At 45.1% G+C, this 22,875-nt stretch overlaps 1 protein-coding gene across 2 annotated transcripts; it reads left to right on the top strand.

Annotated features, from left to right (window-relative positions):
• The first annotated feature begins 376 nt into the window (after positions 1-376).
• Positions 377-21,732, top strand: COMMD7 (COMM domain containing 7). Of its 2 annotated transcripts, none has more exons than XM_070420139.1 (9): positions 377-508; positions 8,626-8,679; positions 8,778-8,880; positions 18,839-18,895; positions 18,977-19,014; positions 19,493-19,583; positions 19,900-19,949; positions 20,331-20,379; positions 20,907-21,732. In XM_070420139.1, exons 1-9 carry the CDS (start codon positions 392-394, stop codon positions 20,981-20,983), a joined length of 636 nt encoding a protein of 211 aa, XP_070276240.1. In that variant the 5' UTR covers positions 377-391; the 3' UTR covers positions 20,984-21,732. The 2 variants fall into 2 exon arrangements, with proteins under 2 accessions (XP_070276240.1, XP_070276241.1); XM_070420140.1 differs by lacking the exon at positions 377-508 and adding an exon at positions 1,065-1,199.
• The last annotated feature ends 1,143 nt before the right edge of the window (positions 21,733-22,875 follow it).

The raw sequence follows: 22,875 nt of genomic DNA, 5'->3' as shown, positions 1-22,875 counted from the left end.
TGGGGGTTCACAGGGCCGCAGTGATTAGCAACTGTCCCAGGAACCTCCTCCCACCCACCTGATCACTGCCCTCCCTGCCACTACCACAGCCCGTGCACTTGTGTGTTTTGTTCATCCTCACCTGATATTTTCCATTGTTGTTGTTTTTTAGAGAGAGTGTAAGGGAGGGAGAGAAACAGGGATGTGTTGGTTGGTTGCCTCCCACACGCCTCCCGACCGGGGCCAGGGCAGCCCTGGCACAAAGTCCTTTAGGTCAGTTCCCCAAGTGTGGTCCCAGGGAGCTGGTGGGCAATGCAAATCCTCAGGCTCCACCCCAGCTTTTCTCATCTGAGCTCTGGGGACGGGACCCCGTCATCTGCCTGGAGGCACCCCCACACTCCGACCCCAGAAGATGCTGATGCAAGATCCAGGTTGCGACCCACGGCCCTCGCTCCTCCGAGAAAGCCCCCTGGACGCGGGCCGCGTTGTCACTTCCCCGTCACAGGCCCGGACCCCGGAGGCACCGGCGGTAAGAACCTGCCGAATAGCGACGACAGCGACAGCACTCAGTGGTTCTCAACCTTCTGGCCCTTTAAATACAGTTCCTCCTGTTGTGACCCAACCATAAAATTATTTCCGTTGCTACTTCATAACTGTAATGTTGCTACTGTGATGAATCGTAATGTAAATATCTGATATGCAGGATGGTCTTAGGCGACCCCTGTGAAAGGGTCGTTCGACCGCCAAAGGGGTCGCGACCCACAGGTTGAGAACCGCTGAGGGCCTCCTGTGCGCCGGGCTGTGTTCTCTACACTCAGGAGGACCAGCCGCCCCGGGGTCACCTTAGGGACCGTGACACTGGGGTTCACAAGGCCCGGCTGCGCCCGGCCCCCCCAGCGGGAGAGCCGGTCGGGATCCCTTGTCTGACCGCTGGAAGCTCCGGGACATCCACGGGCGCCCGGCCCCACGCCCCGGAGTTGGCGCGGGTCCGCGGGGCGGCCGCCGGGGGAGGAGCGAGGCGGCGGGGACGTGGCGAAAGTGCGGCGGCGGAAGCGCGGCGAGGCGGCGGCGGGCGAGGCGGCGGCGCGGAGGCAGCGGGGGGCGGCGGAGCTGCGAGTCCGCGGGCGGAGGACGCCATGGGCCGCCTGCACTGCACGCAGGGCCCGGTGCCCGAGGCGGTGGGCGGCGACATGCAGCAGCTGAACCAGCTGGGCGCGCAGGTGGGCCGGGCGGGCGGGCGGGCGGGGGCCCGCGGGGCGGCCCGAGGGGGCGCCGGGGGGTGGCGGGCCGCCTGGCGTCGGGAGCGTTTCGGGGAACCGGACCGAGCCGCGTCCGGGGTGCGTTGTGGCGACTCGCGGAGCGGCTGAGCGGCATTGGGGGCCGAGGCGAGCTTGGGGGGCCGAGGGGTGTCGGGAGGCCCGAGGCCGAGCTGAGGGGCCCGGGGGTGAAGGTGGGGTCTGGGAGGTGGGGGGGCACTTCCGGGACGAGCAGAGTTTGCGGGTCCCAGAGGAGGGCGTCTGGAGGCCGAAGGGAGTTTGGGGGACCGAGTGACAGGCCGAGGGCGCTGGGAGGGGAGGGGCCTGGGGGGCGGAGCGGTTTGGGGCCCGGGAGGGACTGCGGGGTCCTCGCTGCCCGAGGGAGCGGGGCGGGGCCGGGAGTCTGGGCTCGTCGGATGTGGCGTCGGGAGTAGCCGGCCGTCCTGGGGCTGAGGGCCGGGCCCGAGGGCCGAGGCCGGGCCGGGCCGGGCCGGGCCGGTGAGGACGTGCCCCGCCCACACCCCCAGCCGGGGAACCGCCTGGTGGTCCCGGAGGCAGAGGCCCGGCCCGGAGGCTGCAGCCTTCCCGGCCCCGGTGCCGCCCGCCCGCCGGGAGGCTGCCTGCGCCTGTGCCGGTTGGGGTGCCCCTGTGCGGCCACCGAGGCCGCTACCGTGACCCCTCTCCCCACCGCCGCAGAGGGACGGCTCGGCCCCCACCGGGCCTCTTTCATCGCCGCACCCCCCACCGCTTACCAGATTCTCATCAAGCGCTGGCTGTTATCACGCCAGGCATGCTCTCGGGCGGCGGTGTTTCAGAAATAAATGGCCAGCCCGGCCGGTGTGGCTCAGTGGTTGGCCGTTGGCCTATGAACCAGGAGGTCACAGTCGATTCTGTGGTCGGCACCTGCGGGGGACCGGGGGCAGGCTCCCTCCCCAGGGGGGGTTGTGCAGGAGGCTTCTGGCCTGTGGATCTCTCATCATTCCTGGGTCTCTCTCTCCCTCTCCCTCCTCTCTGAAATAAAAAATATATATCTAAAAAAATTAATAAATTACAAGCCACATGTCTAATTTTACGTTTTCTAACAGCCACATTTAAAAATTAAAAAGAGCCTGGCTGGTGTGGAGCACTGACCTATGAACCAGGAGGTCACGGTTCGATTCCCGGTCAGGGCACATGCCCAGGTTTCGGGCTTGATCCCCAGTGTGGGGGGTGTAGGAGGCAGCCAATCAATGATGCTCTTTCATCATTGATGTTTTTATCTCTTCCTTCCTCTCTGAAAGCAATAATAAAAATATCTTTAAAAATTTTAAAGTATCTTTAAAAAAGAAACAGGAAATTAATCTTAATGTTTTTTTAAATCCACTATATCAAAATATTATTTCAACGTGTAATCCCATAAAAATATCAGTGAAATATTTTACTTTTTGGTACTAAGTTTTCTGATTCTGGTATGTACTTTACATTTATAGCATGTCTCAGATTAGCCTCGCCCTTTTAAGTACTTTATAGCTTCATGTGGCTTGTGGTTACTGTACTGCACAGCATATTACTAAGTGCTTTTATGTACATTAACTCATTGAGTCCTTGCAACCACCCTCTCAGGTAGGTACTGTTATAAATCCCATTTTACAGATGAGGAAGCTGAGCCGAAGAACCGTTAAAATACCTGTCATTTACTGAGCCAAGCACTGTTTTAGGTGCTTTATGTGTTAACAACCCTAAAAATTAGTTACTAGCTTTATTCCCATTTTACAGATAAGAAAAATGGTTCAGGGAAATAAAGGGACCAGTTTTTATTTGTGTGTTTTGTAATTTTTTTATTTTATTTTATTGATTTGTAGAGAGAGAAGAAGGTAGAGAGAGCAAGAAACATCCACCACTTGCCTCCCACATGCACACACCCTCAACGAGGATGGAGCCCAAAACCTAGGCATGTGCCCTGACCTTTGGGTGCACCAGAAGACACTCAGCCAACTGAGCCACATTCGGCAGGGCTAAAATGACCAGTTTAAAGTCAGGCAGCTGGGCAGTGATGGAGTCAGTAATTCAGGACCAGACATGTGATTTAAGATCCTGGGGAAATAAACACACTGGAACAGAGCTTTGTAGATGAACTCCCAAACTAGGTAACTTAGCTGTTATTTATGTGTAGTTGTTTTCTGGAAGACTTCCACTTAGAGAATCAAATAGATTCTGCATCCAAAAAACTTTAAGCATCCACCTGAAGCTAATATAATATTGTATGTCAACTTTACTTAAATAATAAAAACCCCACAAAACTTTAAGCTACTGGATTATATGATCCCTCAGGTCACCTCCAACTTGGCAGTCATGGAAAATAGAAACCATTTCCTTTAATATCAGGGCTTGACACATTCTCTAACTTTGAAACAAACTCTACACCTTTACCTTTGTTTTTAATACAGAAAGCTTTTTCCTGATAAGCAACTTACCAACTTCGGGCCATTTTTTCTTTTGTTGAGTGATCATTTTCTAGTATCCACTCTATTATCTCAATTTATTTTGAAGTCCATGGCCTAGGACAGTGATGGCGAACCTATGACACGCGTGTCAGAGGTGACACGCGAACTCATTTTTTTGGTTGATTTTTCTTTGTTAAATGGCATTTAAATATATAAAATAAATATCAAAAATATATATCTTTGTTTTACTATGGTTGCAAATATCAAAAAATTTCTATATGTGACATGGCACCAGAGTTAAGTTAGGGTTTTTCAAGATGCTGACACGCCGAGCTTAAAAGGTTCGCCATCACTGGCGTAGGACTAAAGGAGAAAAGGAATCATTTTATTAATATTGGCATCACCATTTATTGTTCATTCAGTGGATATTTATCTGAATGCTTACTACATACCAACCAGCCACTAAACCCAGTGAGGTTTACAAAGGCTTAGTGGATGCAACCTATTGTGCTGGGACAGTTGTGATCTGAGAGAGCAGGTAAAAAATGGAGATGCAATATAGTACTAAGTGTATCTGCATATGCTTTCTAATGCCTATGATCAGTTCTAGGTAATGTGGAGCCTTGAAAATAGGTAGGATTAAAAAATACTCATTTTTAGAATGGTTATGAGAGAGGAAATTCAGAAAAATATAAAGAAGAAAATAAATGGCCTGCAAGCCTCTCACCTACCTATAAACGAAAGCAATACACACACATTAGAAAATTCAAACAGTATCTAAAGCTATAAAATAAAAAACAAAACACCTATTTCTCTTGTCCCCAGAAATAGTCATTTTAATAGTTTCTTGTGTATCTGTGGAGGAAAAAAGTCTGCATCTGTCATCACATGTAGGTATCCTTAAAAAATTTTTTTTGGCATAAAAGGGATTGTGTGATATTCCTTTAAATGGATCTCCATAATTTATTTAGCCCGGCCCCTATTAAACACTTACATTGTTTTCAGTTTTTTGTTTTTATGAACAATGCTGTCAAAGATCTGCTTTGTGTAAATGTGTCTGGGATTACTTTTTGAACATATCTGAAGGGTGTATTTGCAATGAAATTGCTAGGTCAAGGGACATGGTCATTTAAAAATTAGATGCAGCCCTAGCTAGGTAGCTCAATTGGTTAAGAATTTTGTCCTGATACGCCAAGGTTGTAGGTTCGATCCAGTTAGGGCGCATCCAAGAATCAACCAATTAATTCATAAATAAGTGGAACAACAAATTGATATCTCTTTCCTTCCCTCCCATTTCTCATAAATAAATAAATAAACTTTAAAAATTAGATGCAGATTGCCAAATCGTCCTCCAGAAATGTTGCTCTCTTTATCCTCTCATCAGCAGTGTGTGAATATGTGTATTTTCTTGTACTTCCACCAGAACTGATGTCATCAAACTTTTATTATTTCTAACTTTTATTTTTGAAGATCTCATCAGTGAAAACAACAATCATATTTCCGTGTTTTACTAATTTGCATTTTTTAAATCTGGAATGATTTTGAGCATCTTTTCATATGTTTACTGGTGAGAATAGTTAAGATATTGACTTAGTGGATAGTCACAGGCAGGTGAGCATTCCAGGGAGAGATAGCTATGCTGGTACAAAGGCAAAGAATGGGGGAAAGTATTCAAAGAAGATTTACTCTATAAATACTTACTGTGCCCTTACAATGATTAAGGTGCTGTGACCATACAAAGCCATACAAGGGATCTCTGGGAAGACTTGTTCTTGTTCCTTATCTGGATTGAAAATTCTAAGTGCCCCCAGGTAAAGTTCCAAGGGGGAGCCTCAGAGATTAAGAATCTGGATAGATCCCTTTCTTGATGGGAATGAGTGTCCTGGTATCTTGTCCTAGGTTTTGAAGGACAAAGAGGGTTTGAGCAAATGAAGATAGGGATGGGGGTCTGTAACAACTGACAGACCAGATTAGCTTGAGGCCCCTCTTGAGAAGTGGGGGATGACACCTCACAAGCGGGTTGAGCCTGACTACTAGGCTGAGGCCTGGAAATGGAAAAGCAGTTGGAGGGCTTTTCAGCTGCTCTATTTTTATTTTTAAGGCCCTGAGTAGCAGGAAATACAGTTGGCCAAAGATCTGATAGTTCCACAGATTTGCAGCAAAAATGTAAAGAAATAAAAACTCATGAATAGTTTAAGGACACATTCTCAAGCCCATCCTATTGTGTTTACTTTATAGAATCAGTAGTTAAGCAAGGCTAATACCCAATATCACAAATACTGGAGAAAGACAATGCCTGATTTAACATTGGTTAACATGTTTCCAGGGTATGTTAAAATTTTGAGACAATAGACACTTCCAGGAGTGTAAATCTGTACAACTTATTTGCAAGGCAGTTTGGCAAAATTTTCTCAGAATTTAAAAAATGCATATATCCTTTGATCTAGGATATGTTTTAAGAATTTATCTTATGTCCTATTTAATAAAAGGGTAATATGCAAATAGACCAAATGGCAGAACAACCAATTAAAAGTGTAATATGCTAATGATATGCTAAGGCTGCTCAACAGCTCGCTATGGTGTGCACTGAACACTAGAGGGGCAGACGCTCTGACTGGTAGGTTAGCTTGCTGCTGGGGTCCGCCCGATTGGGACTGAGTGAGACAGGCCGGGCATCCCCTGGAGCCCTCCCACAGTCCCTCCCCAGCTGTCCCGATTGTGCACCAGTGAGGTCCCTCGGCCTGGCCTGTGCCCTCTTGCAATCCAGGCTGAGGGACCCACCCTCCCCCTATCCAGTGCATGAATTTCGTGCACCAGGCTTCTAGTTGTCTGATAATACCAACAAGACCCACACAATAATGTTCATCTTTAGGAAGCTAAATTATGCTAACTATACAGTTGAATGCCATGCAGTTGTTAAAAGAGTTGGGTACATTTATATCTGCTGACATGATTGATCTCTATGATAAAATTGAGTGAAAAAAGGCAAGGTGCTGGGAGTTGGTTTGTATTTAAAATAAATTAAATGAAAATAAAATGATGGGAAAGCCACAGAGGTGTTAGCAGTAACTACTTGTGGGGAGTGGGACAGAGGTGTGGGCAGGGAGAAAGAGAAATGTTTATAATCTTTTATACTAGTTGGGTCTTTTCAAAACCTTGCACATATATTGGTCTTATATTTTGAAAAGACTAGTGTGGTGTGGTTTTTTGTTTTGTTTTGGTTTTGATTAATTTTAGAGAGAAAGGGAAAGAGAGAGAGAAAAACATTGATTTGTTGTTCCACTTATTTGTGCATTCTGACTGGGTGTCAACCCCAGAGCCTTGGTATATTGGGACAATGCTTTAACTTACTTAGCTACCTGGCCAGGGCCTCAAAGACTAGTTTTTAAACAGAATACATTTTAGAATAAAATAATACAGAGCTATGCCTGGAGTTTGTGTGGAATTTAGTGGCTCATAGCAAAAGGGGTAGGTGCATTTGATAATCATATTACATGTACAGCTTTAGGGACTTTGAGCTGAAGTCTCTGCATATTATTTTGTTTGAGTTGTATTGCTTCAGGAAGGTAGATCAAATAGTATAGTGACTATAATTATGGCTCTGATAATTGCTACCATTTGTTTAGCCTCTAGCTTGGCACTGTGCTGGAGGCTTTGCATATGCCACCTTTAGTATGTTCTGGAAGCTAAGTATTATTACCTTTGTATTCCCTGTGGGGACTGAGACACAGAGAGGCTAAGTGACTTGCCCAGAAGCACATGGTGGGGTAAGTAGCAAAACACTGATTCACATCTGGGTCTTTTCAACTCTTTTCCACACTGTGCACACACTGTCCATTGGGAGAGATCATGGTAAAGTAATGGTAAATGTGTCGGTCTGCTTGGGCTGCTGTAACAAAATACCACAGACTGGGTGGCTTTAACAACAGAAATTTATTTCTCACAGTTCTGGGGGATGTTAAATCGAAGATAAAGGTGCGAACAGATTTAGTTCCTGGTGAGAGCTCTCTCCCTGGCTTGCAGATGGCTGACTTCTCATGTGTCTTATAGAGAGAGAGCTCTGGTGTCTCTTCCTCTTCCAAGGAATTTAGGGCCCTACCTTTATGACCCCTTTTAACCTTCTTTACCTCCTTACAGGCTCTATCTCCAAATACAGTAATAAATTCAACATATGAATTTTGTGGGACACAAACATTCAATCCTTAAAAATAAATAGCAATGAAGAGAAGATTCACATGCACAAAATAATAAGAGACTGGTCTAAGACAATGTAAAATAAAGTGTTAAACTTTACTGTTTTATTATATATATTACAAATAATATATCTATATTTTACACACACACACACACACACACACACACACACGATGTTTCTATGGGGAAGCCCCAGAAATATGGGTAGACAAAACAGAAGAAAATAAAAATTACTCCAAATCTCACCACACAAAAGTAACTACTTTTAAAAAGGTACAGAAAAAGTTTATATGGTATATTATCATTTTGGGGGGGGGACAATTTATATATTTGGATTGGCTTATGTTTGAATAATAAATATGTGTAAGTATAAACAAACAAACAGAAGTAACTGCTATTAATGTTCCAGTGAACTTTCCTTTTAGGCTGTGTGGGGCGGAGGGGGGGGCGGCGGGGGAGAAAGGGGGCGAGGGGAGGAGAGTTCGTTCTTTCGTATATTTGGACCCTTAAGATGTATGTGTGCATCTGTGCACACACACACTCTCTCAATATATATCTCCCAAGTATCCCAATAAAATATACAAGTTTTTCAGACAGTATAAGGACACAGATATAATGACACTGGTGGTGGATATTGTAAATATTTTTTAACTCTAAGATGATCAAAACCTGTGTGTTATTCTTTCTCTCTTAATGGTCTATGATTGGATGGAATGTGGGAACACTGACCAGGGGTAGAATTTTACTGATGTTCTGTATTATTCTTTTCACAGCAGTTCTCAGCCCTGACAGAAGTGCTTTTTCACTTCCTAACTGAGCCAAAAGAGGTAAGTATTTTGTGATAAGGAGAGTTCCTGGATGTGCGTCGACAGTCCTGAGATGCTTAGAAAGTGACAGCCTCGTTTGTGCTGTTCCCTTTCTGCAGGTGGAAAGGTTTCTGGCTCAACTCTCTGAATTTGCCACCATCAATCAGATTAGTCTTGGCCCCCTCAGAAGCATCGTGAAAAGCTTCCTTCTGGTTCCAAATGGTGAGTAGCCTCTGTCAGCAGCTGAGGTCAGAGACATTACTTGAACATTCCTTCAGTCCACAGAGTAGACAAGCGGGCTCTGGGCACTGAGCCAGAGCATTCAGTAGCAAACCAGACATGGGCGGGAATCACAGACGCGGGAGGGAAGCCAGGTCGATAGATAACCCTGGTAGGGTATAATAGAGTTGCAGTTCAGAGTGTACTCTGCATCCCGGCTTCGGCCCCCAAAATGTTATCTAGTCCTCTACACAGTAAACATTTAGAAACTTTTGAGAGTAAGCATTTAGAAACTTTTAAAGCAATTTGACAAAGTCTCTTAATTCTAATACAGTTTTTAAAAATGGTGCTTGGTGTTTTTCTTTTATATGTAACAAACTTTATTCTTTTAATCATATGGGGCTTGTATGTTTGTTTGTCTCCCTCCCTCCCTCCCTTCCTTCCTTCCTTCCTTCCTTCCTTCCTTCCTTCCTTCCTCCTTACCAGAGGATATTTTTTCCATTGATTCTTTTTTTTTTAAGTTAAATTTATTGGGGGTACTTTGGTCAACATGATCATATAGGTTTCAGGTGTGGGTTTCTATGTCCTCCTCTTAGAGTAGGAGGGAGGGAAAGGTTGGGGGCAGGGAGAGACAGAGAGAGAGAGAGAGAGAAACATCGATGTGAGAGACACATCGATTGGTTGCCTCCCCAACTCGCCTGACCAGGGCCGGGGATCAAACCGAAGCCCATGTACATGCCCAGAACCCGAGACCCTACTATCCAAGGCCTGATGCTCTAACCACTTAGCAAAACCGGCAAGGGCTCATTTCCTATTTCTAAGAATTAATTTTCATTGTATTTTACAAAAATATTGATCTGCGATAGATTGAAAACAAAAAGGTGCAGGTGGTTTGAGAAGCAGAGTTTGCCTAGGCCTAGGCCAGTTAGGAAGTTTCTGGCCCAGAGGGAGGAGGTCAGAAACGGGTGGCTGCAGGGATGTCTGTAGCACTGTGTATGCTAGAGAGAGATTAGAAACCATTAAATGGACTGGCAACTGGAGATTGGTGTAAGGAGTTGTGGTCTGTTTTTACCAGGGGACATTATGGTGGTCAAGAATTCACAGTTCTGAGTTAGATGGACCTGGGTGTGAATCCCAACCCCAACCAACATTTCCCCCCACTCCAAGCTAAGGCTTTTTTTTTGGTGTGTATGGGCCGGGGGAGGAAGGGGAGCGGGGGGGGGGGGGGGGGGGGGGGGCGGGGGGGGGAGGGGGGATGGGAAAGAGGCTTGCTTTGAAGATTGAGATCGTGTAAATAAAATACTTAACGTAGTACCTCAGTAAAAGGTTGTTCTTATTTTTCAGATTAGTAATTTAAAAAGATGTTCTTGAGGAAAATGTAATGACATGGAAAACCTTTCACAATATACTGTTTAGAATACCACAGTGGTATTTTTTGTAAAGGAAGGGCGGAAGGATGAAAAGAAGGAAGTGAATGTTAACTGTGGCTATATCTAGGTGGTAGGACTGCAGGTTGTTTTGATTGTTTATTTTTGCCTATGTACTGTCTAAAAATTTGCTAGAATTAATTTGGTAATTTAAAGTTAACTTTATTTAAAGAGAGGCAACATTTGAGCCCAGTCTGAAAGAATCAATAAATGTTGACAAGGTTGAAAGTAAAACAGCATTCTTTGTTTGCACAGTTTAAAAATCACGAATAACCTGATCTTCCCAGGATTCAGCCCAATGGTGCACTAAAAGCTGGGGGCTTAAATTTGTTCCTGTTGGGTGTCTTTCCGTATCTTAGTGCAGATCCTTTCCCTTTGCCTGTCTTGTGCTCCAGAAGTTCTGGAGGCTTGAATCAGAACATCACTGAGGTTTTTAACTGTGAGATTTTATGATCCTTTGTGTGAATCTTGCATTTTTAAAAAAATTTATCTTTATAAATATTGAAAGTATTACAGATTCCCCCCCACCCCCATACCCTCATGGAAGGTTAAAGGCATGTGAACCACAAGGCTGGATGGGAACTTGCAGTCTTTTAAACACAGGACTAAATTTTCATTGCAAACTTAAAACAGTGCAGAGCTACTGAGAGTCAAAAGTGAAAATTCCCTTTTACTGTCATCCCACTCTTGTCAATCACAATATAATTTTGGTGTATGTCCTTTTGTATTTTTACATACACTGACAAACTTACATGCAGTGATGGTAGCAAACCATAGAATAGCTATGCAGCTTGCATTTTTTTCATACCTATCATGGAGATATCTCCACATCAACTGCAGTCTTCTGATAACTGTAATACCTTGGACTAAAAGTCTCATTTTTTAGTTAATCCATTTCCTATTGCTGGACTTTTAGTTGTTAGAAACAATGCCAGTGAATATTTGTGTCATTTGTGTGCTCACCGTATGTGAGCATTTCTGTAGGACAGGTGCCCAGAGTGTGGAACCAGCAGTCTTTGCTGTCATTGTCAAGTCTTACACCCGTGGAAATGGGTTTGTCTGCAGGTGGAGACCTGTTTACACAGTAACTGTTATGGACACTGATTTTCTGGAGACCTCTGTCTGGTGTTCCTGCCTTCATTCTTTCCTGTCTTTTTTCCCTACTCCACTCCATCATGTCAAACTGCCTCCAGTCCTTCCCAGCCTCTGAGCTCCAGCCCCTGTGCTGCCTCCTTCAGAAAGCCTTCCTCAGTCTGCAGTGACCTTTGTTCCTCTCAGCAACTGAGATCTGGGTGGTTTTGTTTACTTGCATCTCTCATTTTGAACATACTCATTTACTTTTCTATTGTTCATACTGCTTTGTATGTGTTTGTCTCGTGGCTCTGACAGATAGCTAATTCCTTAGAGTCAGGGGCTGGGCTTGTACTGTTTTCTGAACTCAGGGTTACAAGTTAATGACATAGAGCAAGTACTTCGTACATGCTGGGTGAGTTGAACTGAATTTGAGATACCTGTGACCCTCCTAGGGGATGCTGGGTGTTTCTTAAGCAGGAATGATTATAGAAGGTCATCGTATATAGGTGCAGAGAACACTGAAGAACTCACAGCATGTCAATCCAGACCTGGGATTTGGAGGCTTACTGGATTTGAGTGTTGTTCACATCACCTAATATAATTATTTAACCTTGGACAAACCAGCCTCTTGGAGGCTCAGTTTCTTATCTGAAAAATGGAGTAATAAGAGCAGTTTATGGCAGTGGCATTAGGAATAAGTGAGTTAATATGTGTAAAGCACTTAATACAGTACTTGCTAAATTTTAATTTTATTTGTTGATAGTTCAGTTAGGTTCAGCCCCATGCCTCAGTATCAGGTTATGCAATAAAATTTTCCTTTACCTAATGGAGAGAATCTGAATTCACTTCTTGGCTATTGATGCTCCAAAGCTTTCAAGCTTTTCAAATTCTAGTACTGAAGTCTCAGATTTGCTGTACTTCTCAGTTAGCTCTCAACAGATTTTTTCACTGTTCTTTTTGTTCCCATGCAATCTGACTTTTGTCTTCCTGCAGAGTTTTCCTACTTGAATTCTCCGTTCTTGAGTGACTCCTAATCATTTGCCATTGTAGCTTGTAAGTCTCTTGGCCTCTTCCTCAAATCTTGATCTTGTGTGTCATTTTCTTTCCAGTCCCCGAGTCTGCCATCCCAGAGCAAGGTCTTAGCCCTTTGTACCTTACTGTGGCAGTAGCAGCTTCACTTCCGTTCTCCCATCCCAGATTCCAGTTTGCCCTGGAGCACGCTTATACCGTTCAACTCGGAACATGCTGCTCCTCTCAACTATTTACTTTACATAATGAAGTCTGCAGTCCTTAATTTGGTATTCAAAGCCTTTTTAAATCTGAAATGTAAGACCCTCATCCTCTTCAACTTCCCTCATCCTCTTTCTGCCTGTGCAGTTAGACCTCACTGTAGAATCATAGCTTATTAGAGCTGAAGGGGCCTCAAGAACCCTCCAGATCAGTCTTTCCCAAATTTGTGTTTTCTTTTTTTTTTGTTAATCCTCAGCTGAGGATATTTTTTCCATTGATTTTTAGAGATAGTGGAAGGGAGGGAGGAAGAGAGAGAGAGAGAAATATCAATGTGAGAGAGAGAGACACATTTTTTAAAAATATATTTTTTTATTGATTTCAGAGAGGAAGGGAGAGGAAGAGAGAAATAGAAACATCAATAATGAGAGAGGCCAAAACCGGTTTGGCTCAGTGGATAGGGCGTCGGCCTGCGGACTGAAAGGTCCCAGGTTCGATTCCGGTCAAGGGCATATACCTGGGTTGCGGGCACATCCCCAGTGGGAGATGTGCAGGAGGCAGCTGATCGATGTTTCTCTCTCATCGATGTTTCTAACTCTCTATCTCTCTCCCTTCCTCTCTGTAAAAAATCAATAAAATATTAAAAAAAATAATAATAATGAGAGAGAATCATTGATCGGCTGCCTCCAGCACGCCCCCTACTGGGGATCGAGTCTCAACCCAGGCATGTGCCCTTGACCGGAATCGAATCCCGGGACCCTTCGGTCTGCAGGTTGATGCTCTATTTACTGATCCATACCGGCCTGGGCGAGAGAGACACATTGATTTGTTTCCTCCCACACATGCCCTACCAGGGCCACGGATCAAACTTGCAACCCAAGTACGTGCCCTTGACTGAAAATCGAACCTGCGACCCTTCAGTGCATGGGCCAATGCTCTAACCACTGTGAAACACTGGCCAGGGTCCCAAGTTTGTATTTTCATTCAGAAAAGGCTTCAGCAGCCAGACAGTCAGAAGATACTGTCTCTCCACCTCTCCAGCCTTGGGACCTGTTTAACCAGTATCTGTGAAACAGTTAATCATGGAACTCATTTTTTGTTTTGTCAGGATGGGGGTCAGGTAAAAGCTTTATAAAATGCTAATCTAGTCTCGTCTTGGTCTTGGAGATAAAGAAACAGAGTTCTAACAGGAGGAAAGCAACTTGATTTAAGATCTTGTAGTGCAGAAACTGGGGCTAGAACCTCCCTTGATTGAGTTAAAGCCTAGTGGAATGTTTTAATGTTTATCTTATACTATTTAGTATGTAATTCTAAAAGCCCTGACTTCAGTTACTCAACCCATGTCCAAATTGTTTCATCTGTATCCCATCCACTTCACCTGCTGCTCTATAAACTGGATTATTTTAAAGCAAATCTAAATCTCTCAGACATCATATCATGATGAATTCCTAAATACATACCTAGGTTAAACTCTTATCAACTACAATGCCATTATCATATCTAAAACTAGAAGCCCATGCACGAAATTTGTGCTAGGGGGGAGGGAGGGGCCTCAGCCAAGCCTTCGCCCTTTCACAGTCCAGGAGCCCTCAGGGGATGTCCGACTACATTTTTAAAAAATCACCCTATACTTAATTTTCTTACTAACTCCTCCTTTTAAACTCCCCTCACTCTCACATTCTGTTTCTTCTTTTTATTTAACTGTTTTCCTGGCATCACCCCATTTTAGCATCCTTCTCTTTCCCGCTTTCTTTCCCTCCCTCCCTTTGAACCTCCTGCGACCCCTCTCCCTTCCTCCCTCCTCCCTTCTCTCCCTTCATTCCCCATGTCTGTCTCCTTCTTACTCCTCTCACCCTCCCCTTCCCATTAGCCTTTCCCTTGTGAGCCTGAACCCTGCCTCCTCCTTCCTTCCCTAATATTACCCCCACCCACCCCGTACCCCTGCCATGTTCACTGGTTTCTCTTTTAAACCTTCCCCTTTCCTTTCTGGGACCTGCTTCCAGCCCCGTCTGAGTGCACTTTGATATTAAAGCTTCCATTTGGGGGGCATTAACCCCCAGCCCAGGGCCAAGCCACGACCAGGCTTTTGCCATCCCCCTTCCCCAGCCTCCCTGCCGCCGTCCTCCTCCCATTCCCTGCCCAGGCCTCCCCATCTTCTAGTCAACAAAGTACACTTAATGTGCCACCAACCTAACCCTGGCCAGTGTCTTTGGGGTCCAGCCCTTGAGGGCGGAAGTGGTACCCTCCTCAGTGTCCGACTCCACCCCACCAAAGCTGTGCCTCCCCTCCCGGTGCGGGGTGCCCGGCCCAGCGAGGGTGGCTGAGGCCCGCGCGATCCGGGCACTGTAAGTGCCTCCACCCGGAAGGCCTCGGACCGTCCACCCCTCCGTCCCAACGGCCCGCTCTGGTGGCCACCGCCCTCCTCCCACGTCTGGGTGGGGCTCCCTGCTCCCCGCCACCTGTGCCCCACCCCTCGCTGGGCACAGCTGTCCCACCCCCCGTCAGCCAGAGAGGTCAGAGCTCACCCTGTTGAAGGTGAAGCCAGCCTGCCCCGATTTCCTCCAATGATTTTTTTTTTAAATATATTTTATTGATTTTTTACAGAGAGGAAGGGAGAGAGATAGTGAGAAACATCGATGAGAGAGAAACATCGATCAGCTGCCTCCTGCACATCTCCTACTGGGGATGTGCCCACAACCCAGGTACATGCCCCTGACCGGAATCGAACCTGGGACCTTTCAGTCCGCAGGCCGACACTCTATCCACTGAGCCAAACCGGTCTCGGCCCTCCAATGATTTTTAAAGAACAATTTGCCCTGGCCGGTTTGGCCCAGTGGATAGAACCTCAGCCTGCGGACTGAGGGGTCCTGGATTTGATTCCGGTCAGGATTTGATTCATGCCCAACACGAGGCATGTAGGAGGCAGCCAATCAGATCAATGATTCTCATCATTGATGTGTCCATCTCTTCTCACTCTCTCTTCCTCTAGTTAGCATTGGAGTTGTCAACAGGGAATCAAATCCACGACCCATCAGTACAAGGGCCGACACTCTACCCACTGAGAAATACAGGTCCGGGCACAAATTCTCTATTTTTAAGTATGCCTGGCAGAGGTAATGCAGGATGGAAAAATTGCCCTTTGGTCCCTGCAGTTGGGAGCGTTCGTGGTCACTGTGCAAGGGCCCTGGAGAATTCATTTAATTGCCTTTTTTAAAAAAATTCTTTAGGCGGGTCTGAGGGCGCAGGCGCGAGGCCTCAGACTTCGGGCCCGCAGGCGCCAGCTTGGAGCCCAGGAGGTCAAGCGGGATGCCGCAGTCCTGTGGTGGCGCCGGGGAGCCGAGCCAGAGCGGCCTGGGAGCCGGAGGCGGGAGCCATGGCCAGCAGGCACGTGGGGTCGCAGGCGTGGGCAAGAAGGCTTTGGCCGAGCAAGTGTGTACCATGCTGCAATTTGTAATATTCCTTGAATTCTTTTCTTGGGCCCTGTTGACAACTCCAATGCTAACCAGAGGAAGAGAGAGAAGAGATGGACACATCAATGATGAGAGAATCATTGATCTGATCGGCTGCCTCCTACATGCCCCATGTTGGGCATGAATCAAATCCTGACCTGGCTGACTTCACCTTCAAGAGGGTGAGCTCTGACCTCTCCGGCCAGTTCCGCTGCAGCCTGCGCAGCGGGGTCGTGGGGCGCCGGGCTGGTCCCGCCCCAAGCTCCTTGGTTCGCCGTTCCCGTTCCCCACGCGATGCCGCGATCGAGCCCGCCACTCGAACCATGAAGGCGAGAAGGCGACCCATGAAGGGGAGAAGGCGCGGCTGGTGGCCGCCAGGGGCTGCCTCTGCGACCCTGGCGCCCAGACTAGCGGCCCAACGGCCTGAGCCCGCAAAATGCCTGCCTGGGATATTATAGGAAAAGCGTAGTAAGCTAGGGAGAGAGCTTAGGGGTTCTAGAGGCCATTTCATGCAGGGCTTTGTAATAGCTTTGGATTTCAGTGTAAGTGCAACCAGAGCCATTAGGATGATTAGAGGATTTTGAGCAGCAGAGGAGAGACATGGTCTGAATTAAGTTTTTAACAAAATCACCTTGAGCTGAAACCGGTTTGGCTCAGTGGATAGAGCGTCGGCCTGCGGATTGAAGGGTCCCAGGTTCGATTCCGGTCAAGGGCATGTACCTTGGTTGGGGGCACATTCCCAGTGGGAGATGTGCAGGAGGCAGCTGATCGATGTTTCTCTCTCATCGATGTTTCTAACTATCTCTCTCCCTTCCTCTCTGTAAAAAACCAATAAAATATACTTTTAAAAATCACCTTGACATCTAGGCTGCTGTGTGAATGCACCAAAAGCAGCCCACAGTTCCTGACTTTTTCTCTCTTCTACCGACATTGCTAATGAACTGCCCTTGTTCTCAGTGTACTTTTATGGGTTTTTTTTTTGTTTCTTTTGTTTTTTAATATATTTTTATTGATTTCAGAGAGGAAGGGAGAGAGAGAGATAGAAACATCAATGATGATAGAATCATTGATCGGCTGCCTCCTGCACGCCCCCTACTGGGGATTGAGCCTGCAACCCGGGCATGTGCCCTTGACCAGAATCGAACCCAGGACCCTTCAGTACACAGGCTCTATTCACTGAGCCAAGCCGGCTAGGGCCTCAGGATACTTTTAAATGAGTCTGTTGGGTGAATTTTTGGCAGTGCAATAGTTGACTATGTACATTTTACAAATTTTCTCCCCCAAAAGCTTGATATTTATTTTCCTGATAAAGGTTTCAATAATGCCCACTTCAGAGTATTTTGGGATAACCAAGCAAAATGTTGGGTTTTAACTGGATAAATATGAAGGAGCTGTACATGTGATAGTTTGAGTTCATTGGATTGGCTAGGAAGTGACCCCCTTCTTGGAATGCTTTTATGACCACAGTTTCCTCGGGTCTTGCCTTTTTTAAATTTCCCTGTGGCTTCCTTGCTCAGACTGATTTTGGAGATAAAAGATTTCCTCCCTTTGTTTACATGGTTTATTTTTCAGGGACAACAGCCTTTAGGAGTGAGTTGAGGGTGGGGTGGGGACTTGGTGTTAGGGAATTACTTCAGAGCCCTCCTTATTCTTTAATCATCTTCTGAAAGACTAAGAAGTGGAAATTTCTAGACCGGTTGCCAAATTGTGACTCTAGGCTGTAGCCTTCAGGTTAAACATTTAGACATTCAGATTGCTGGCAACACTTAGTTTTCAGGAATTGGAGCTTGTGGGCAGAAAGAACAAAGCAGCCCCCACTGGGGAGTGTTCCAGAATTTCTGAGGGGAAGGTTTGATGCGCCTCTTGGAAGGGACTTGTGAATTGTAAAGGCCAAATATTGAGCCCATCTGGGTGTACTTCCTGCAAGCTGGTTTTCTAGGGCAGCACTGTCCAATAGAACTTGGTTTTGTGTGTGTGTGTGTTTTAATATTTTTATTGATTTAAGAGAGGAAGGGAGAGAGAGAGAGAGAGAGAGTGAGAGAGAGAGAGTTGGGAACATCAATGATGAGAGAGATTCATTGATCAAGCTGCCTCCTGCACACCCCACACAGGGGATTGAGTCCGCAACCCCGGCATGTGTCCTGACCAGAATCAAACTGCGACCTCCTGGTTCATAGGTTGAAGCTCAACCACTGAGCCACGCTGGCCAGGCTAGAACTTTGTATGTAGATAGAAATGGTCTATAATCTGCACTGTCCAGTATGTATTGTGGCCACTGGAGTCATATGGCTATTAAGCACTTGAAATAGCTAGTGGGGCTGAGGAACATAATTTAAAATTTTATTTAATTTTAATAAATTTAAATAACCACACGTGTTTAGTGGTTATGTATTGCACAGTGCAGTTCTAGGCTGTTGCCACTATGCCCAGCCCAGCATTGAGCTTCCTGCACTTTGCTCTAGGAATCTGTGGCGTTCTTCTTCCCTCAGATCAGGTACCCCTACCCCTAAGTTCACAAAACCTTTTCCTCTGTCTCTAATGTCTTCTGTACTTTCGGGGAAGGTGGGAGGTAAACGCTTGTGTTGTACAATAAACAAAATGGTCTGTCTTGTTCTCCACTTGTCTCAATGTGACTTTTTTCCCCAACTGAATTGAGATCTTCACGGAGCAACTGAGTTTTGCCTATTCCTTATGTCATCTGTGTTGTATAAGTTGTGCCCAATAAATACTATTAACTGATTAATTGATTTGTCCTTTGTAACTGATTTCTCCCCTCTTTCTCAGGTGCCTTGAAGAAGAGTCTCACAGCTGAGCAGGTCCGAGCTGATTTCATAACTCTGGGTATGTCATCACCAAGGTTCCTGAGAGTGACAGGCCTTGCAACTCTTTCATATAGTAATGTCTCCCTATGTTCTCTCATAGGTCTTAGTGAAGAGAAAGCCACTTACTTCTCTGAAAAGGTATCATAATTCCTCTTAATCAAGGTTAATTAAGATCACTTGCTTTTATTTCACTAAAAGAAACAAATGGAAAATGCCAACTAAGGAAAAGTCATCAATCTTTATGTCTCATCTCCCCAGCTTAATGTTTTTTATTTGGTTTCATGCAAATGACATACATCCAGCTTTTAAATTGCACTATTTAACACATTTGTAATTTTTGTGCATTTTTTAGTGCACCCCACTGATCTGATTAAATATTAATGTCATACTGTTGTTGTTCCAACATGGATTAAATCTGGGAATGAAAGAAAAAATTTATATTATCTTCTGTGACCTCTCCACTCCCCCACCGCCCAGATCTGTGCATCTAGACCAGCCCTTGGTTCTGCTTTCTTCCCACTGTCTGTATAAAAAACTAAACATTGCTGTGGGGGGTAGAATGAAGAGGAAGAATTTTTCCCATTGTTAAGACTTTGGCTTTTTGTTTTTGTTTCAGTGGAAGCAGAATGCCCCCACCCTTGCTCGATGGGCCATAGGTCAGACTCTGATGATTAACCAGCTTATAGATATGGAGTGGAAATTTGGAGGTAACTAGTTAGAGCTGGTCTCGGGTCCTTTGGGTGCTGTAGAGTTGGGTTGCAGGAGCTTTTAGATAGCTTCTATGGGTAAGAGGTTCCTTCCATCCTCAAACACCGTTGGGGCCAGCAGCTACCTCTCTGTATTGCCATCCATATTCCAGCAGCTGTTTCTACCCACGGCTATTGATACGTTGACTTCCCGAAAAGCACATTTTGCTGTCCTCATACTCACCCCCATTTGGCTTCTGCTGCACAACCTGCAAGATTGGGGTCTTCAGAGTGGGTCCTCAACCAGCCGCTTACTAGTTTTCTCTTTGTATCATAGTGACTTCTGGCAGCAGTGAACTGGAAAAAGTGGGAAGTATTTTTTTACAAGTAAGTCTTCTCTTGATTTTTGAAAATGGGTTAGATTTTTGACTTGGTTAAAAATTATTAAACCTACATTGGGTTTCTTTAAATATCCAATTAAATGGATGGTCCACTGAAGTGCCTCAGAGCAATGTGGTCAGCCAAAGACATGGTTATCAACATGCTTACTTTCAGATTAATAGGATCCAGGTATTATTCTTAAAAGTTTGATTGCTCCTGTAATCATAGGACTTTTTAGAAGTTTTGGTGGACAATCCAGACTGCTCTTGTAAACCCTCAGTTTAGAAATTGGATGCTTTGATGTTTAAGTGAAAGTTCAGGTTTCAAAAATTTCTTTGCCTAGTTGTCATTTTAATTTAAAATTTTGTATTTCTTCTTTTTAATCAGTTAAAGTTGGTGCTTAAGAAAGGAAATCAAACTGAAAATTTATATATAGGTGAGTCCAAATTCCCATTTGAACCTTTCCCCTTTTTCTCTGTTCTCTTCACTCAATGGGCTCATGTAGCCCACCACAAATAATTTCTTCCAGAAAAAGTCATTACTAAGTTATATTGTAACCACTGCCCTTCCTCTCATAAAAGATGGTACAAAGATACTTAGTAAGCTGCTGACAAGTTGGAGACCCCAGAGTTGAAGAACCTTTCTGAAAAAGGGGGGAAAGGAATGGCAAAGATTGAAGAGCAAGAAGCTCTTACAGTAGAAGCCATTGTATATCCTACTAATGCCCTTTCATCTCTATGCCCTGGAGTTGGGCCATTTTAAACCTTCTTCCTTTTTTATGGGGCTGAGAACTTTCCTATACTCAAGGCTCTCGGTTTTTTATTATGACCAATTACCCAACAAAAGCTGCCTGGTTAGACTAAGCCAAAAAAGAAAAAATAATTCTCTGCGTGGAAATTAATTTTCTTGGATGATTCTGTGGAGTTGGAAACATTTACCTGAAGCTGCCTTTTCTTCCCCCAGAGTTAACCTTGCCTCAGTTCTACAGCTTCCTGCATGAGATGGAGCGAGTCAGAACCAGCATGGAGTGTTTCAGCTGATTTCTGTCCCCCTGCATCTCCACCTTTGCCCTCCCCTGCTGCCTCCGCTTCTGTGGGTGACTGCTCTGAGAAGCACCTCACTCAGGCCAGTGGGGCACTGATTAGGCCCTCCTTGCTTCTTGCGAGCCCGGGTGCAAAGGCTTCTGAAAAACAACAGGATTAAGTACTTAAAGAGCCCTACACAATTACTCTGTAAACTCTTTGTTAAGGGAACCTCCACCACCTATCACCCAGGACCCTTGTTTGATATTCAAACAGGCTAGCATCTGAGATTCAGGGAGGAAATAAATGAGTTCCCTCCCCATCAAAGTTCCAGAGTAAACAAAAGGTGCCATCACTGAAGATCCAGGCTGATCATCCTGTATTTCTGTTCTTTCTCCCTAAAAAAGCAAGGGCTCGTTTATGGCTGAGGAAGAGGCTGGCTCTGTGAATGACACGTTAGGAACCCCAACAAGATTTTTACACTCTGTGGTTTGGTGACGGTGCACTGCTAATCAGTTTTTTGGTGTGTTTTTTCTTCATTGTTGGAAGTATTACATATGTTGCTAATCAGTTTTTAATAGGGCAACTATGTACAGATACATGTTTGGCCTACTCTAAAAAGAACGGAGGCAAGACTATCTTCATTTCTGGTTTCCCCTATTGTGTTGTAATGAAGCAGGCCTTTTTTGAGGCTGTTACAGCTTGTTTTGGTTCAAGCTGACCACCATTGTTGGTTAGATGATTAATAAAAAAGATTGCAAAGAAAAGGTCTGCATCCAGTTGTCTTTGTGTGTGGAGTAAAGAGTCCTCTGCCTTGCAGAGAGTTAATGATCTGATCTTCAAAAATTACTTCCCTGGTTTTGGTGAAGGCCCTGGGTTTTCAGTGAAATTAGCTGTGGTTCGAGGCTGGAATTTGTAAGAGCAGTTCAGGGGAAACTCAGGTTAAAAACATGAGATGACCTTAGCCCCCACTCCAGCATGTGACTTCCTCCTACCTCTCCCCTCAGAAATTTTTTTAAAAAATTAAATTTTATTTATTGATTGATTTTAGGAGAGAGGGGAAGGGAGAAAGAAACATCAATTTATTGTTCTACTTATTCATGCATTAATTGGTTGATTCTTGTATGTGTCCTAACCGGGGATCGAACCCACAGCCTTGGCATATCAGGATGACACTCTAATCAACTGAGCTACCCTGCCCGGCCAGAATTTGTTGAATAGATAATATACCCGTGACTCAAGAGATACAGTGTAAAGTGCTTCCTTCTTACCCTTACTTCCCAGTTACCTAGTTCCCCTCCCCAGCGGCAACTACTGCAATTAGTTTATTCTGTGTTTTTCTGTAGATGTCATGCACTTGCAAATGTATATGCATAGAGTTTGACTTTTCCCCTCCATACACAAATTATAGTGTACTATATGCACACCTTGCTTTTTTCTACTTAACTTGGAAATCATTCCACATCAGAACAGAGAAAGCAGCCTCATTCCTTGTAACAAATGTACCATGTTTCTTCAAATGAATGGTTTTTTTAACCAGTTTCCTACTGATGGGTGTTTAAGTTATTTCTATTCTTTTTCTCTTATAAGCAATTCTGCAACTCAATATTTTTGTATATATGTCATTTTGCATGCGTGGAAGTACATTTATAAGATAAATATGTGAATGTGGAATTGCTCAGCCAAAGAATACATGTGCCTTTTTGGTATTGTTTTTTTTTAGAGAGGGAGGGAGGCACGGGGGGGTGGGGGGGGGTGGCGGCGGGAAGACATCTATGTGAGAGAGAAACATCTATCAGTTGCCTCCTGCACCCTCCCTGACCAGGGATTGAACCCACAACCTGGGCATGTGCCCTTACTGGGAATTGAACCTGCCATCTTTCGGTGTACAGGACAACACTCCAACCAAC

The sequence above is a fragment of the Myotis yumanensis genome, unplaced genomic scaffold, assembly GCF_028538775.1.
Source record: "Myotis yumanensis isolate MYYU_CA2020_CCGP unplaced genomic scaffold, mMyoYum1.0.hap1 SCAF_7, whole genome shotgun sequence".
NCBI classification, from domain to species: domain Eukaryota; kingdom Metazoa; phylum Chordata; class Mammalia; order Chiroptera; family Vespertilionidae; genus Myotis; species Myotis yumanensis.
This window is presented reverse-complemented; position numbering and strand designations above follow the sequence as displayed.

Bases quoted from the DNA above. Each gene is read 5' to 3' on its own strand.
- COMMD7 (XM_070420139.1), top strand. From the start codon at position 392: ATGCTGATGCAAGATCCAGGTTGCGACCCACGGCCCTCGCTCCTCCGA. The intron at 18,896-18,976 runs GTATGTCATCAC...GTTCTCTCATAG, and splicing joins AGCTGATTTCATAACTCTGG to GTCTTAGTGAAGAGAAAGCC. The intron at 19,015-19,492 runs GTATCATAATTC...TTTTTGTTTCAG, and splicing joins CCACTTACTTCTCTGAAAAG to TGGAAGCAGAATGCCCCCAC.